Genomic DNA, 17,809 nt, shown 5'->3' on the forward strand with positions numbered 1-17,809 from the left:
ATTACGTTGTCCAATTGTTAACTCATTAATTATTTTGTGAAGTGTAGATAGTAGCTTTTTAAATGTTTGTTTGTCTAAAATTAATTTTTAAAATGATGCTAGGAGTTTCATAGAATGTGCTTTAATTATCATTTCTTTAAGAGGCTTCTGACCCAAAGGCTTTAGACTCTGGGTGTTGTCACAGTACCTTGGAAAAGAAAGATACCAACAGAATAGTGAAAATGGATCTGGCCCTGGGTGATATACAGATTGCAGCTCATTCAAGGAAAAAACAATGTGTAATATTGGACAAATCATGTTATGGCCTCTGTTTTCTTCCAGCTGGAAACTGTAAAATATAATTATGATCCCTTGTCATGGGGGAGTGCTCTCATTTGTGAGGATAAATGAAGAATTATTATATTATACAATACAGTACTATATTGAGTTAGAATAATTCCCCAGGCTGCTGAACTAGGTTGGATTTAGGAAATTGTGATGTTTTATTATGTACTTTACTTCCATTGCTTCTTCTGTTTTTGGAAGAAGGCTAAAACCACCTTAAAACCACCTTTTTGTATAAATATACAAGTAGTTATATGTTAATGCAGAACTCCTCCCAGTGGAGGCATTGCCCCACCAACCTCAGTCTGCTCTCAGCCCAGCCCCTTTCTGCCTGGTCCCAGCCGCTTTATGGTACCTCGGTTTTCGGATGTCTCCGTTGACGAACATTTCGGTTTTTGAACGCCATAAACCCAGAAGGAAATGCTTTGGTTTTCTAACATGCCTTGAAAGTCAAACATGCCACACAGCTTCCTCTGAGTGTAAGATCCTGAGGCCTAGCTGTCGGCTATTGAGTTTTCAGTTTTCAAACATTTCAGAACTCGAACGGTTTTCTGGAATGGATTAAGTTCGAAAACTGAGGCACCGCTGTATTGTTATAGGATGCGAATGTATGTGTGAGGTAGAACAAAGAGGGACAGTTTAAAAGTCACGAGATGAAGTGTTAGTCCCTTTTAGAAAAAAAGGAGAACAAGAGGATCTGCTGCATGGCAGAATATATTTAAAATTCAGATGAAGACTATAGATGGAATCCTGTTTATATTTAATCAAACCAAGTTGCACTCTTAGAGCTGTTTCTGCAGAGCTTTGCTCACAGCTGAATGAATCATTTGCAATGTGTAATTTGTGGTGAATTTAGTTTCCTTTGTGGAAACATCCGTCAGCAGAAAATTTACAGATGTGGTTCAAAAGCACTTAAAATATGTTACATGGCATTCTATTTCCACTGTAACATCATGTTACACTGGTTATTCCATGTTGCTGCTCTAAAATAAAGCTTGGTAACTGTTGGCTGTTTCCTTAAATGTCCATTGTATGCAATTATTAATACAGAACCTAGGCTTGGTATCTTAGAATGATGGGGCTGGAAAGGTCTCGGATTCCTTCAAATTCATTCTGCATGTTGTGGCAAGATCAGGCCCCCTTCAGGTTATATTGCAGAACACAGTGTTCCAGATAATGAAAATGAGTTAGATAAGCTACACATCCACAGCGAAATCATTGCTGCCTCAACCCCAGTTATGGTAATCAACTTTGGCTGTGAAGCAAATTGCATTGGCAGAATCTCTTTTTTAGAAGAAAACTTCTTATGGACTCCAGCCAACATCCTTAATCGTTCACACAGTAATGTTCCAGAGAAAGGGGCAAACCCCAAGATCTGAAGGTTCAGGCATTCTTTTTTCAGTTTGAAATTAATTAGACTGATTGTAAAAGAGGGTTCTGATGATAGATTAGTATGCCAATTTGTGGGTGGCTATATAAAGTTTGTGTTAATGTGTTTTCTTCTGAATTTTCCGTCATTTTCACTATAATTATCTGTAGTGTCTTTAAAATTCAGTTTGTTCACATGTTACTGTGACACCTGTAAGCACATAATGTGCTTTAATGGACTTGCTCTTTCCACACACACTCAGCTTAAATTTGGCATGAAAGAAGCCTGCCTTAGCCAACAAAATGTGTCGTGCCCCCCACAACTAATCACTGCAGAGAGAGGGAGAGAGAGAGAGAGAGCTGGGGAGGTATGCATGTAGGGCCCCCAATTGTTTTTATGGTTTGTAAAATTGTTATTGTTAAGTTAAATTTGTGTACCACCCTGAAGATCACAGGGCGGTTCACAAGATAAAAATACAAATTAAAAACATAAAATACATAATAAAAGAACAGCAAAATAAAATGAACCAATAGTAAAATGAACCTCCCACAGACCATAGAATGTTAATCAGCCAAACGCCTGTTTAAGAGAGATGATTTGGCCTGGCTTCTAAAGATATATAATGAATATCTTTTCAAAATACAGTGGTACCTCGGAAATTGAACAGAATCCATTCTGGAAGTACATTCAACTTCCAAAACTTTCGGAAACCAAGGCGTGGCTTCTGATTGGCTGCGGAAGCCGTGGAACACTCACTTCTGGGTTTGCAGTATTCAGGAGCCAAAACATTCACCTCGCAAGGCATTCGGGATCCAAGGTACGACTGTACTATGATGACGATGAAGGCCCCAGGAGAGTCTCCTTGGGGAGAGCATTCCACAAATGGGGAACCACTGCAGAAAACGCCCGCTCCCATGTTGCCACCCTCCAACCCTCTCCCGATCGCAGTGTCCAGGTCAATTCATATGGGGAGAGTGAGGTATTTAAGTCCTGAGCTATTTAAGGCTTTATCAGTCCAAAACGTTACATTGAATTGGACCCTGAAACAACTTGGCAGCCTGTGCAGTCAAGCCAGGATCAGTGTAATGTCCTCAAATTGTTGCTGTCCTGGTGAGCAACCTGGCCTTGGAATTCTGCACCAGCTGGAGTTTCCATACCGTCTTCAGAGGCAACCCCACATATAACACATTGCAATAATCTAACCTAGAGGTTACCAGAGCAATATACTCATGGGCCCAAAACAGTTGGTGACCACTGCCCATGACTTCCTTTGTTCTATACTTCATCTGAAGCAGGAAGTCACATATCTTCCTCATGGGCACAACAGCTCAACTCCAGATTTGGTACCTCAAGTGCCACCATGAACAGTTCAGGAAAAGTGATCTGTAAGAAGGGAGAGAAGCCATAGTCTATAGAGCAATGAATTATCTCCTCTCTGTCATTCCTTCCAGTTAAACTGTTCTACAGTGATGTTGTGGTAAGAAATTATTTATTTCTTTGGTAGCTTATGATTTTGAGTTATGTAATTATAGATACACTGCTTTTTGTTTGTTTATTGTGGTATAGCGGATGTATCTATTTTCATGATTATAAAAATTATTTATGAGTAGATATTAAAATACAATTATAATAGCTTATGATACTTCCAGAAAGGCAAATTGCTCATCAAGATAGGCCAGTTTACTAAGCAATGTCCTGTAATAGTAACCTAGCATGTCAAGTGTTGAAATACTTCTCAGGGAATTGAAACTAATTGAGAAATGGTTTAGTGAGCTTTAGTCTAGGCTGCTACTCCACATTATTACAATTCAGTAATTAGACATTATTTACTTCAAGTTATTTCATTTTATTTACTGCCTAGTGTTCATAAAGTGTGTTCTTTGTTCAGTATATTGAGAGGTCAGATGTTTTGAGCTTTTAATTCTACACAGAAAACATACTGAGGAAATATTCTAAGGGACAATGTGATATGGGTGACAAATTATGATATGCAAGCTGCTACTTGATATATTCCTTTCGAGGGGGTTTTCTGGCAACATGTCTACTCTCCTACGAAACATAACTTTCTAAATATGCGTAATGCTTCAAAACAATACAAAGCCTTTTGAGAGAGGGACTAAGTCCAGACTAGCATAAATAACCCAGGAAACACTGTTGCAGACAATTCTGATTCCTGATAACTCTGGTTTCCTGGTAACTGAGGTTATCGGGGACCAGTTTAGCTCTCACTGGACAAACTACAAGCTGGAGGCCATAGGTCGCAGCTTGTAGTTTGGAGAAAGCTAAATCACAAGCCCAGGTTCAGACAGCAGCAGGATAACCAAGGCGGAGCAAAGCAGCTGCAATCTCCCACCAGAGCCCACGTGATTACACAGTCATGCTAAGCCATGCTTTGACTTAGCACAATGTGCGAGCCAGACCATTGGCTCCAAAAAGCTGCTTAACTGTCACTAAGATGGAAAATTGCTTCAGCCAGGCAGGAGGCTGAATGGAGGAAGTGCAGCTTGAATGCAGACAGCCTGTGTTATATATCTGAGAATAAAATATAGGGCTCTTTAATTGTCTGAAAGCACTTCTAGATGTTCCAAAATTTTGTTTTCATCCTTAGCTGTCGTTAGCTGAAGTTGCTCTTTACAATTGTATTTTGCGAATAAACACCTGTGTGATCTAAATCTTCTACCCAGTTACAAACTGAGCCTGAGCTGTAAATCTGTTTCCGAATTCAATGGCTCTCTCAACCATTGTATTTTAAGAATGAACTATGGGAGTGGTATTGCAGGGAATGAGGTAGTTGATTCCTTAAACAAGTATACAAAGAAACAAATTGTGAAAATCTCTATTCATGTTGGCCTTCAAAGAGTAGAGAAGAGAATGGATAATGCCCTTTAGCTTACAAGTTGTGTTCAGTGTTTTACATTGAAAGAGTGTATTTGTTACATTTGTGAAGACAATAGGCTCCATAAACAAAAAAACTGCACAACTTAAAACTTGCTCAAAACTGTGGGACAAAATTTAAGCTTATAGGAGAAAAGGTATTAGGATATTCTATCTATCTATTTTTATTTTGAATTACATTAAGAGATTAGTAAGTCAAAAACGTAAGAAATTAGTGTCTTACAGGCTTTCTGTTGCCAAAACACGCTATGCAAATAATTGCAAGTTTCCAAATTAATTATCCTTTAAATATTACTTAGATAAAATGTGGCATTTGGCCATAATGGCAAAACTAACAATTTATATAGGGACAAAAGAGTGCAGACTAGATAGTAGTGAGATAACTTCATAGTATACTGGAATCTTTTCATTGAATAGTATAAAATAATTTACTAAATCCAAATATAGTTTGCTTTTAATTGTTTTGCATCAGTTGAGAGATTAGTAAATGAGCTCCTGGCCCTCAGAGAACAGGATTTTCCCTTGAGGCCAAGGTGGTTGACCTGGAGAAGCAGAGAGGGTAGTGCATGCAGCCTTTGGGGATACTGTATTTTGGTTGTCCCAGTTCCAGGATGATAGCTTCCCTGCTGTCATGGAGAACGAGTGTCTTGGGGAAGGAGGTCATCACTCTGAGAGGAGGAGGAAGTGATTCTTAAGAAGGGACTCATTCCTTGTGTGATGGGTAGTTGTCCTCTCATGCCAAGGCTACTCCTCCAGAAGGTTGAGAAAAGCTGGTAGTGAGCGATTATGTCTTTAGGGACACAGGAAGCTGGGTATGTGAAGGGTCTGCAGACCGCAGGATTTGCCTGCTTGGTGAGAAAGTGGTGGGTGTCACCTCTCAGCTAGATAGCCTGGTTGATATGTGTTGAGGAAAAGACACCAGTTATGGTGCAGGTTGGCACCAATGACACTGGGAAATGTAGTTGTGATATTCTGGAAGCAAAATATAGGCTTCTGGGTTGTAGTTTGAAAGATGGCTTTCTCAGGGATGCTGCTGGCTCCACATGCAGTGCCAACTAGAATGGCACAGCTGTGTAGTCTCACTGAGTGGATGAGACAACGGTGCCAGTTGGTGAGGGTTGGAGTTGGTGGGCACTGGGGAATATTTGGAGATAAGCTGGGCCTGCACAAAAGGCATAGGTTGAGATGACCATGCTATCTCTGCAGTACGGACTACTGCAGATGCTTCTCCCTGCCTTCCTGTGAGAACATTTGCAATCAGCATTCTTGTTACCTTCTGAGAGTCGCTCCCATTCATTGGAAGAGAACATTCCCTTGTCTTTCAGAATGGTGATTAGGAAATCCTGAATGTTAAACCTCCCGAGGCCTTATTATCCAGTCAATTTCACGCATGCATGTAGAGTTCAGTGAAAATGGGAATGTGCAAATGATGCAGAAATTGGACCCATGGAGTTTCATACTTCTAACATGGAGCTCTTTCTATCCAAAGCATGATTGGCTTTTGATTCTTTAAACTAGAAAACTCTGCTTTGAAATCAGTGGGATTCAAGAGGCTGCCAGAATAATAGAAGCTTTGGATATTTTGCCTATTATCTCTTTTTTAAAATATTTCAGCTGGTAAAAATACAATGCTAGATGATTTTTAATGTTTAGTTTCCATACTTCAGGTATTAATCGCACCAGCGTTTGAAAATTACATTTGATTTCATTTTGATTATTCATTGGCCATACCCAAGTACCTGCTTCACAGCAGTAATCACATATCAGCTACAAGCCTATTAAATCCTTTGTCTTAGGGCTGTCAGACATTAGAAATTTCAACTGATGAATTGCTTGACTTTTAACTAGTTAAATTCAAATACCTGCACTGGGAAATCACATAAATGTTGAGGATACTAAAGGACAAGTTCAGTTATTTTTCCAGTTTAGGATCAAATAAAAGCCACTAATTGTCATTAGAAAGCAAACTTCAATATTTCTGTGTCCTTCACAGTATATTGATAAAGCCCTAACAGCTGGGTACCAGGTTACCATCTCCTATAGGATTTCACTCAGGTTTTAATATGTTGTAAGAAAGACCTTTCTGTCCTTTTCCCACCAACGTCTGAAGTGCATTTGGTAGGGATTTGGTGACTGAGCCCTGGCTCTGAGCCCTGGTTGGTGATCTACCAACGAGAAATATATTTTTATTCATGCAGTCTGTGTACATAGTTACCGTATTTTTTGCACCATAACACTCACTTTTTTCCTCCTAAAAAGTAAGGGGAAATGTCTGTGCGTGTTATGGAGGGAATGCCTACGGGTGGCATGGCTACGGATTTTCCTCCTCTAAAAACTACGTGCGTGTTATGGTCGGGTGCGTGTTATAGAGCGAAAAATACGGTACTTTATATATGTTGGATACTACAAATGTTCCTATAATAAATTTCATTTTCTTTTAAAGACACAAGTTGTGAATTATTTGTCCTTTTACTGTCTACATTTTGGGTATTCCAAGCTACACAACTAAGAACCACAGACTGAATATGTCAAACAATTCAACTTTTGGGTGTTTGATTTGGGTTATAGCATTGTATAATTGTGATTATTTCTAACCCCATGGCATACATATCCCCTGGTACAGGGATAGAGGTGTAAGAAACTGAAATGAGACATGTTCCCCCACTGATGGACCACAATTCTAACCCGGAACCCTTCTGGTTTATGAGTCTTTAGCAAACTAATCAATGGTCCAGTTCAGTGATTTGGGATGAGCCTGGGAACACAGTGTTTTTGATACTGAGTGATCTTCCATACTTATTGCCACTTTATTCCTGTCATGTTTTGAGTATTAGCTATGACATCATGCCTACCCAACATTTTAGTTGTACTGTGATTTAAAAAAAAATTTTTTTTTACTTTCTTTGCAGAGACTCTTCTAGATGACTTCCTTCTCACATATACAGTCTTCATGACAACAGATGATTTGTGTCAAGCTCTGCTAAGGCAATATCCTTCACTGGTGCATTAATTTAATATTCCCTAACCCACTTTAGGGGACGCGGGTGGCGCTGTGGGTTAAAGCCTCAGCGCCTAGGGCTTGCCGATCGAAAGGTCGGCAGTTCGAATCCCCGTGGCGGGGTGCGCTCCCGCTGCTCGGTCCCAGCGCCTGCCAACCTAGCAGTTCGAAAGCACCCCCGGGTGCAAGTAGATAAATAGGTACCGCTTACCAGCGGGAAGGTAAACGGCGTTCCGTGTGCTGCGCTGGCTCGCCAGATGCAGCTTTGTCACGCTGGCCACGTGACCCGGAAGTGTCTCCGAACAGCGCTGGCCCCCGGCCTCTTGAGTGAGATGGGCGCACAAACCCCAGAGTCTGTCAAGACTGGCCCGTTCGGGCAGGGGTACCTTTACCTTTTTAACCCACTTTACATTAGCTTTTAAATATGAGTCATGGAGGAGGACCAATTAAACCTTCTTCATTTCTTAAATCTGAGATTTAATGTTTCCTTGGTTGTGGGTTCCTTAACTCGGAATACTTATTGTGCTAAAAACCATCAAGGGAAGGAAGAAATTATAGATGTTTCTTGCAGAAAACGAAAAGTATTGCACTTGGTGTCTCAGTGGACTTCACTTTACAAAGACTGGTTACATGAAGATGAGCATCTTAAGCAATTTCTGAAGGTATGTCCACACAGTTGCGTTTCAACACTATATGATAATGTCATTGATATATGCTTGTAAATTGAGAAACAGATGGGAAGTGAACTTATTAAATGCAAAGACAACTTTACAGATTACTATAATTGAAGGGCATTGCTCTGAGCATGGGTGGTGGACCTGTTGCATGTGTGGCATGGCATGCATTGTGGGATTTATAATGCATCTTTACCACAGCAGGTGAATTTGCCTAGTCAGTCCCCCACTTCTGTCTGCCTACCCCATGTCGCCTTGCTGCGTAATGGAGAAGCCTGGAAAGACAAACCTACCAAGGCACTGGGGTGAAGCTGTACAGTACTGAAGTGTCCACTTCACTTGATTGCTACCATCTCAAACTCTGGACTTGATTTGTGGCATATTTGCCACTAAGGTTCACCACTACTTTTCTAAGATCATAATCATCACCCTGCCTCATGACTACCATTTGACTCTAGCACAATTCTCTCTGTTGGAGAGTTGATATTAAAGGGAATCTATCATGACTAAGATCTGCAGCTTATTTGATCAGAATGCATGAGGTGGTCTATTTTTGTGACCTTTTATAAGTTTTGTGTCAGCATTATTGAAGCATCAGTGGCATTTATGACAAGTGTACCACCCTCAGATAAAACTGATCATCCCATTGTTGGGGTATCTGTTTGGAAAGACATTATTAAAGGAGTTAAGACAAGGCTATGTGGGGGAAGAATCTTTATTTTGAAAAAAAAACCATCTGTATGCACATTGTAGTAAGGGAGAGTGAGAGAGAGTGACCAAGACTCCTGCTGAGCTGGAGCTGCCCAGAACTTTATGCTAAAACAAGCTCAGGAGCTAAACCTAACATGGGGAAGGACTGTAGCAAAGTGGCAGGTCAACTTCTTTGCACACAGAAGATCCCAGGTTCAGTACCCAGGATCTCCAGGCAGAGCTGGGTGAGAATCTTGGAGAACCACTGCAAATCTATGTACACAATACCAACTTGGATGGTTCAATAGACTGACCCAGCATAAGGCAGCTTCCTATGTTTCTGTTGTTGTTTTGTTTTATTAAAGGCTTATAAATATAAAGAGATCTGATCCTGAGATTTGAAATTCATTCCTGCATTCAAGACAGTATAAGTACAGTCTACTATTTGTTAGTATTGCTGTTGTACTTTCGATTGTTGGGCGGCAGAGCTGTGATGAATCTAGTATTACGCCAGGAGAGAGATGCTTGGGAGCTTATGGGAGTCTTTAAGTAACATCCTGAAATGTCACTTTAGAATGTTTGCAATGACTAATGAGAGCTGACACTTTTAACACCGTTACTTAGGAAGGGTACGGAGACTGCCTCTTAAGGCATCAGCTATCGTTGACTGGTGGATGTGTTTTAAACAAATTATGCGCTGAGAGATTTTAGCTTGAAAGCATTTGTGCAGTTTTGCTTTAACAAGCTAACAACTGATTTCCTGAAAGGGGTGGTATGATGTTTTGTACTTTAGCCATCAGATCAATTTGATTGATTGATTCTCTGTGTGTGTTTCTCTCTCTCTCAACCACTCCTTACTTTCAAGACAATATACAGGAATGTGTTAGATGATGTCTACGAATACCCTGTGCTTGAGAAAGACCTGAAAGAATTTCAAAAATTGCTGGGAATGCATCGTCGTCAGTAAGTTGCTGCTTTGCTTTTTAAGGCCTTTTGCAGAGTTATAATTAGTTTTCAGTTGACAATTTATGCTTTTGTTACTTGAGTGAAGTGAGGCCAGAAGCAGCGTAAGTGTCATTCCATGCGTTTAATATTTGTTCAGGCAACTACAAAGGAATAATTTGATACGACATGTTTGACACATACAGCGTTAGCAGAAATAGAGTAATTCTGATTCCGTCACACTAATTCATCCTTCTTCTATGACTTGTATTGTAAACAGAAGATTTGTAGCTAGTTGTTACATTAATATGTCTTTAATATTTGCAGTAGGGAGGGAATTGTATTTAAGAATTTAGACAACAGAACCCGTCGCAAACCCACACACTGTGCTCTTTGGCCGACTGTTGTCCCAAACTCAGGCATAGCTGGCAGCAGACCAGAGTGAAGACTTTTCCGCTCTGGTCTGCCACCCAAGCACTGCGCCCCCCAGTGCCTCACTGATGGGCTGCAACTGCCACCCACCCTGTGGCTGGGTAAGCAGCCATTATTGATTGCTCTATATGGGAAGAACCTTTGAGGTAGTGGCCAATCCTTATCATTTTTTAAGTCTGTTGTGGTCACACTTGATTTCCTGTATTTTTCAAAATACAAGACAAGTGAATGAAATTATTTCACAGTTTAAAGCAAGTAATTGCTCAACAATGGTTGACAGTGTATTCCTGGTTACTTCTGTATTTTCCTGTTAGCTGCACTAGTGGTTCTGAAATTTTTGCACATTGCAGCCTTCTTCCTTTTTCAGACATCCTGCATTCCTTTCAATTTTTTGCCTGTGGTTACACCATATCCTAAAGCAGCTGACAAAATTGTGGACCTAAGTTGGAGATTTAAGCACAAATAACTGTGTTTTTTTCTTACAGGAGTGTGAGCTAAATACATTTGACTCCTACATTAAGGCATGCACTATGTTATATGATGCACAGTCGTTAAAATTATATAATTGTTGAAAGACTGGATGTTAAGTATTGCCAAAGAACTTACTAGCTGAAGATTTGCTACGTATAGATTTTAAATAAACTTTAAATTCCTACATTGCTGGTTAGCACAGAATGCTGATCCATTTGGCTTTTAGGTGTGCAGTGTAAAGATCTGCAGTTTTGTAATAAAATTTCCATAGGAAAATAAGCACTTAAATCTTGTAAAATTATTTCTTGTCATATGAAACAAGGTGCTAGTTAATGACAAGCACTTCTGCCTTACATTCAGTTGAGGTCAGTTGCAGCATCATGACTTCTCAGTAAACTGCAAGCTCATATCTGCACAGGTTGTATTGAATTCAGTAGGACTTATTTCCAGGTAATGCTACACTTGTTCCTTGGGAGTAGCTTTTAATGTCCTCTTCTCTTTCCTCTTGTTAACAGCAAAGATCTGGAATGTATCAACAGTTAGTTTTTGAATAGCGAGACTAATGTATTGTCTTTTGGTTTCAGCACTGTAGATGAATATTCACCTCACAGAAAGGTAATGCATATAATTGGTTACTGGTGTGTACCTTTCTTTTTTTAAACTGTCTAGTTCTTTCAATCAATAATGGCAAATGGCCATTAAATACGCTGTCCTGTACAGGTAGCATTGCTAAAAGCATTTGTTCTTGACAGTTCACCTCTGCTTCTAGTCATGCAAGCTAAGCTAAAGTCGCTCTGGCATTATTAGTGTTTCACTAGTCTGTTCTGAGATGCCAGAATTCAGCAAAAGCAAGTCAGCATGTCCTTGCCTGCTTCAAGTTAGACAGCTCTGAAACGGAGCAGATTTCAGCAAGCAAATCTGAAAGAGATACTGATTGCAAATGTCAGGGGGCTCTGTTGGAATAGAGGGTGTTGTATTGTGTAGGGTGTGTGGGAGACAGAGAGAGGGGAGAATGTTACCCAAAGAGAGAGAGAGGGGGAGAGAGACGAAAATGTTATCCAAAAATTTAGGCCAGACTGTGTTGCTGTGGAAATGTGATGTTGTTGTCAAGGAGTTCACTATATTAAAGCTTAGGGGTACAATACTCTTCAAAATATGACGGTGGAAGCATAGAAAGCAGAAAATAAGATTGTGCTGAAATTTATTACAAAACCTTCTTGCAGTTATTCTCAGAATTCTCAGAATTCTTTCAGATTTGTACTACTTCCACTTGTCCAAAATTATAGCTCCCAGTTTATTTAGCCCAAACAGGGTGGGTGGATTTCTTGTTCCCTTTTCTTTCTTTTTTTAAACCGCCCAACCATTTGCAGTCAGATTTATTTTCAATTTTTCAGTAATTGCATTTTGTTCATTTTTCTTTTCTTCCACCTCCCTCCCTCCCTCATAGCATAAAGCCATTTTACATCAGTTCAGTCTCAAGGAGAACTGGCTCCAGAACAGAGGGACTGTGAATGAAACAGAGGAAGGTAAGCATAATGGATGTGGAGCAAAGGAAACAAGGATGTCATTATACTATATTTCTGCATATATGTTGGAAATAAAGAACCTTTTTCAGTGACAAAAGTAAAACCACCCAAAAGACCATAGAGCTATGAGTTGAAAAGCATCCAATGCAATGAAAATAATGTTTAGTCTTGTGTCAAATATGGCTCTCTTCCTATGGAAATGTAAAGTGTCAACTGCTACATTAAATTTTCTCCCAGCATCTATAATAAGGATAAAAAAATCACATGGTGGAGGTGAAAATATATAATAGTTTGAAAAATAAATTGGATATTGGGATCATTTCATGTATTTACATTTCAACCTTTCAGGTGAAATGCCTTAAGAGTTTAATATTAACTCAGCTAAAGATGAAACCTGAGTTTGCCAAATTATATATTTGGCCTTTAACATGATTGATTGGGTAAACTGTGGCCCTCCAAATGTCCCATCATTCCTGACCATTATCAATGTAGGACAACTCTAATCAGCATGGGCATCGGCAGGAATTGACTGAGTGGTTACACAGCCTGGGTAGCTAAACCTAACTTCTGTAAAAGTTGTATTCCTTCATTGGTTGTCAATTGATAGACCTGCTCTCCATCTAGTGGTGAATCTGGCGCCCAGATGACTGCTTTTGGCTTACTGCTGAAAACCTCAGTACTTTGTCTGGCTAATTTCATCTCCCCCCAACCCTTAATCAATTGCACTGCTGCTACAATAAGCATCATAGCCCCTCCCCCTTGCACTTCATACCTCCCCCTGGGTAGCTTAACAATACTAGACTACACTTCAGTGTTTTCCTATAAATATCCATCCCACTCCTGTCAGCAAAATGAGTATAACAACACTTTTCAGGACTGAACCCACACTCTCTCATCTGTGCTCCTGCCTACTGCAGTTTGATAATGATGGATGGTATCTGCATTGGCATCAACATCATTTTTAAAAACTGTTTTTGACCTGAGTTAGAAAGATCAGGAGCTTTAGTCTTTGCTATTATCTTTTGTTTTTGATTTGATGCACTGCTCCCCAGTCACAGCTACGCTAAGATTCTGGATATCTGAATGGTTTTCTATAGTGCACCACATCTCCACCAAGTTAATACCAACTTAAGTTGCTTAAAAACAAGCCAAGATAAATAATGGGTATTCACTCTAGTATCCTCTTTGTCTAATGGGCCAGATTTGCTTTCCTAAATGCCAGTCATTGCTATGAATTCATTCATTGGCTAGAGTACTTTTCTAGCTCTTCCCCCCCCCAGCTGATTTATGAAAATAAAATGATCCAGTTAAGGAGCGAATGCTAATGGGTAATGTTTCCCTAGCATTGCTATCCTCTCTGAAGAAGGGTGTCCTTTGCATGAAGAACTAAATACTGTGCTGGTCAGGTTTATTGCCAGTAAAAAAAAAAAAAAGCAAAGGACCTCTGGACAGTTAAGTCCAGTCAAAGGCCACTATAGGGTTGCAGTGCTCATCTCGCTTCAGGCCAAGGGAGCCAGCATTTGTCCGCAGACAGCTTTCCGGCTCATGTGGCCAGTGTGACTAAACCGCTTCTGGTGCAACGGGACACCGTGACGGAAACCAGTGACAGAAACTAGAATGGTGGTGCTGTGGTCTAAACCACTGAGCCTCTTGGGCTTGCTGATCGGAAGGTCGGCGGTTTGAATCTGTGCAACAGGAGGGTGAGCGCCTGTTCATCTGTCGCAGCTCCTGCCAACCTAGTAGTTTGAAAGCACGCCAATGCAAGTGGATAAATGGGTACCGCTGTGGTGGGAAGGTAAATGGTATTTCCATGCGTTCTGGCACTCTTCACGGTATCCCGTTGCACCAGAAGCTGTTTGGTTGTGCTGGCCACATGATCTGGAATCCTGTGGACAAATGCCAACTCCCTCAGCCTGAAAAGCGAGGTAAGCGCTGCACCCCATAGTCATATTTGACTGGACTTAACCACCCAGGGGTCACCTTTATTGCCAGTATAGCATTTTACACATTCAAATTGTGACTTGGTTTTGGTCTGGAAGCAGTATTCGGTTTTTGGGGGGTTTTTGTCCTTGCATTTTTCTAGGAAGAGGAAATGTGCCTGTAGGTCCATGTGACACCAGCTGTGGCTTCAGCTGTCGAGGAATGACTGTCAAACCAGATGTTAGCCAAAGCATCCCAGCAATTTGGAGATGTTGCACCCTTCAGTGAAATCTGCTTCTGTCTGTTGATTGAATTATTTTCTCTCTTTTCACAGTTTTTTGTCGTGTGTATATAACAGAACATTCTTATGTCAGCGTAAAAACTAAAGTATCCACTTCAGCTCAAGAGATCTTGAAAATTGTAGCAGAAAAGCTCCAACATTCGCAGGAAGACTTGGCTCTGGTGGCTCTTTCATTCTCTGGGGGTAAATTATTTTCAGCTATCAGTAGACCCAGTTTTATTCTCCTTCATTTTCTGTATCTTATCTATAAAGAGAGGGCTGGCACTTTCTAGTGCAAGGATAGGGCTGTTCCCCTATGGGTCCACAGCTGGATGACCATAGTTACAATAAGGAGCTACTTAGCAGAGAGGAGTTTCCATGGCAACTGCTAATTCTTTGGTACTGTTGGGTAATGTATTTCCACATCGGGTCTGGATTGCAAAGGAGTGTTCTCGTGTTCAGAAACATGTTATAAGGTTTGCCATTAAGAGATAAATCTCCCAGTTCATAATTTAAGCTAACCTGAGAGGTAGCTGTAAAAAGGGAAGCGACTGTGAAAGAGATATTTCCCATTTGGACTAGCTGAAGTGTATTTGTACATGGAGGAAAGAAGGGGGAGGAAACGGAAAAATATGACTTCTGGAAAAATGTATGTTTTGTAAGACAATGTAAGTAATGGGGTTCCCCCCCCTCAGTTTTAAAAGACCCCTGCCTAGAGTCCACACAACATTGTGAGAAATAAGTTTTCATATTTAATTCTTTAAAAAACAACAACCAAGGCCCAATTATCTGCCCCCTTGGGGGTGGGTGGGAATTAGACTACTGCAGTTGATCTGTTTGATCAGCCTGGCTTTTTGGTATTTTACAGTAGGATTTTAGAGTCCCCGGAAATACACTTAATTTTGTTACATCATGATATTATATGGGGAAAATGCATAGAAAATGGTTAAACCGAAAATGTGATGGGGTTTATCAAAAGGCAACTGAGTGGATTTATTACACAGTGTAGATTCAAAGGTGTACATGTGTGTGCCCAACACATATAGACTGCTCTGTTTTAACATGTTTGCTATTTACTGTTTTCTGCCCATATTAATGAGGCACTTTTGCTGCATAAGCCTCACAGCAGTAGGTCAAGACCTAATACACCCATTCAGTTCAGGGATGTAAAGACAGGAGACGGACCTGAAAGCAACAGGAGCAATTGGAGATTTAGTTATCATCTGCCAGTAGGGGAGTAGTAGTAAGTGAATGAGACTGGGCTGATAGATAAATTCCTGGAGAAACTACTCTTAGTGGTTTCAGAAACTATAAGAAGCATGATACTTACTTACTCATGATAGATAGAGTGAATTCTGACTGTAAGAATGCATTTTGTTCTGCAAAATATGTCAATATTCCTGTTTTTCTTCTATACTAAAGAAAAGCATGAACTACAACCAAATGACCTGGCAATCTCCAAATCCCTTGAATCGTCGGCTCGTATGTTCGTATTTCGGAAGAATCTGACAGATACTCTGGTAAGGTTGTGCATGCAGGGTTCCAAAATCTTCTGGTTTCCCTCAATACCCAAAGTAGCTGTGAGTCGTAAGGTTGTACTAAAAACCATGCTAGGTACCTTTATTAGGCCAACCAAAGTGTTCCAAAATAATGTGCAAGCTTTTGAGTTCCCTAGAACTCTTCATTGGACTAGAATAAAGCCTCGGAAGGGAGAGAGAAAAAACAGCTGGTGTTGAAGCCTTGAGTCTACATCAGCTGAGAGTCTTGAGAAGGTAGTAAACAGCCAAATGAGGCTCTGTCTAATGTGCTGGCTTCATCTAATGTGTTTTCTTTGTATGGCTGTAAAAAGCATTTAAATTCCACAGTTAAATCCTGTGGACTTCGCTTCACAGTAATCTTTTTACACAACCTTTACAGCCAGGAAAACATTATTAGAAAATGAGATTAATTATTTTTACCAAAGCTTTATAGAGATATGTTTTATCTATACTGTGAATTTTGTTTTAAGTGACACCTGCACTACATGCATCTTAAGACGGGCAATTCAGCCAAATGGAAACTGGCATTTCTCCTTGAGGGAGAGGCATTCATGCTAACTGCTTTGGTGTTGAATACAAGCCTTTGTCTAAGAAGAAAATATCACTCATATGCTGTGTATACCTGCTAGGAGTTTGGTGTCATATCAACTTAAGAACTAATAGATAACAGCTTTGGTTTTACTCGCTTTGGAAAACAGATGCAATCTAAATGTGCACAAGTAACAGCCAATCTCACCTTTAAGGGACAGCTGTTTCATTTTCTTTTTTAAAAAATGTCTTCATGTCCAGTGTGTCTCAAATCAATCATTTTTCATCGTAGATTTTTTTTTATGAAGTCTTTTATCATGGATTCTGAATGGAACCATGTTTGGCACTCGTACTATAAAATATAATGCATTTGTTTTCTGTTGAACATAATAAAACATTTTACAACACAAACCTCGCTGGTGTAGAAATTCAGTTCATAGGCCAAACACATTTGAGATGTTGGTTTCAGTATAGCTGTGTTCAGGCATTATTAGGAATGACAGGATCTGTCCATTTTTGTTCTCTTGGTTTCTAATTTTTCCATTCTTAAATTCAGCTCTCCACATTTTGCAGAAATTTGGGATTTATTTTTTTTAATCCTCATGAAAATTCTTATTTATTATTAGCTTAATAATAATAACAACATCCACAATAATAACAACAACCATAACAACAACAATTTCATTATTTATATCTTGTGCATCTGGCTGGGTTTCCCCAGCCACTCTGGGCGGCTTACAGCATATATAAAAACACAGTAAAACAACATATTAGTGTGAATTTCTCCTAATAAACACTTTCAAACTACAGTTTCGACTAATACACACATTTCTGCAAGCAATTTCTCCCAATACAATGCATTTTTGCATGTTATTTTCACTAATATATTTGTTTTTATGCACACATTCCCAGTATATTTGCATCTTTGTAAACATTGTTTGGCTGACAAAGTTCAATCAATCAGTCAAATTATATATATAAGTGCAATTTCAGGGGATAGTTGTTTCAATTATCATATTTCAGAAAGTGTGAAATTGATCGATTCATCTTTAAATGCATACTCCATCTCCCCCCTTCCTCAGGTATTATGTCTGAGTCATAAATATTAGTGGGAGCATGGGGCATAGGGCCATGTGTACCAGTTCTGTCCCCATTGCCCACATAAGCACTCTTTCTACCCTCTCAGCTTCCAACCTTTCTGGCTAGAGTAGAAACATTTAGA

The 17,809-nt window shown here is 39.8% G+C and overlaps 1 protein-coding gene across 4 annotated transcripts in view; it reads left to right on the plus strand.

The window, feature by feature from the left end:
• The window catches only part of RAPGEF5 (Rap guanine nucleotide exchange factor 5), a 139,837-nt gene that overhangs the window by 101,643 nt on the left and 20,385 nt on the right, over positions 1 to 17,809 (plus strand). For 3 of the 4 annotated variants that reach the window (XM_082193906.1, XM_082193908.1, XM_082193907.1), the window contains exons 12-18: positions 7,498 to 7,576; positions 8,104 to 8,248; positions 9,816 to 9,913; positions 11,380 to 11,410; positions 12,243 to 12,321; positions 14,576 to 14,725; positions 15,944 to 16,041. In XM_082193906.1, coding sequence (XP_082050032.1) covers positions 7,498 to 7,576; positions 8,104 to 8,248; positions 9,816 to 9,913; positions 11,380 to 11,410; positions 12,243 to 12,321; positions 14,576 to 14,725; positions 15,944 to 16,041 — 680 coding nt within the window. Of the gene's footprint in view, positions 1 to 3,071; positions 3,171 to 7,497; positions 7,577 to 8,103; positions 8,249 to 9,815; positions 9,914 to 11,379; positions 11,411 to 12,242; positions 12,322 to 14,575; positions 14,726 to 15,943; positions 16,042 to 17,809 lie in introns of those variants that run through there. The other variant, XM_082193909.1, reaches the window with a different exon arrangement.

This window comes from Podarcis vaucheri (genome assembly GCF_965113315.1).
Source record: "Podarcis vaucheri genome assembly, chromosome: 12".
Lineage (NCBI taxonomy): Eukaryota > Metazoa > Chordata > Lepidosauria > Squamata > Lacertidae > Podarcis > Podarcis vaucheri.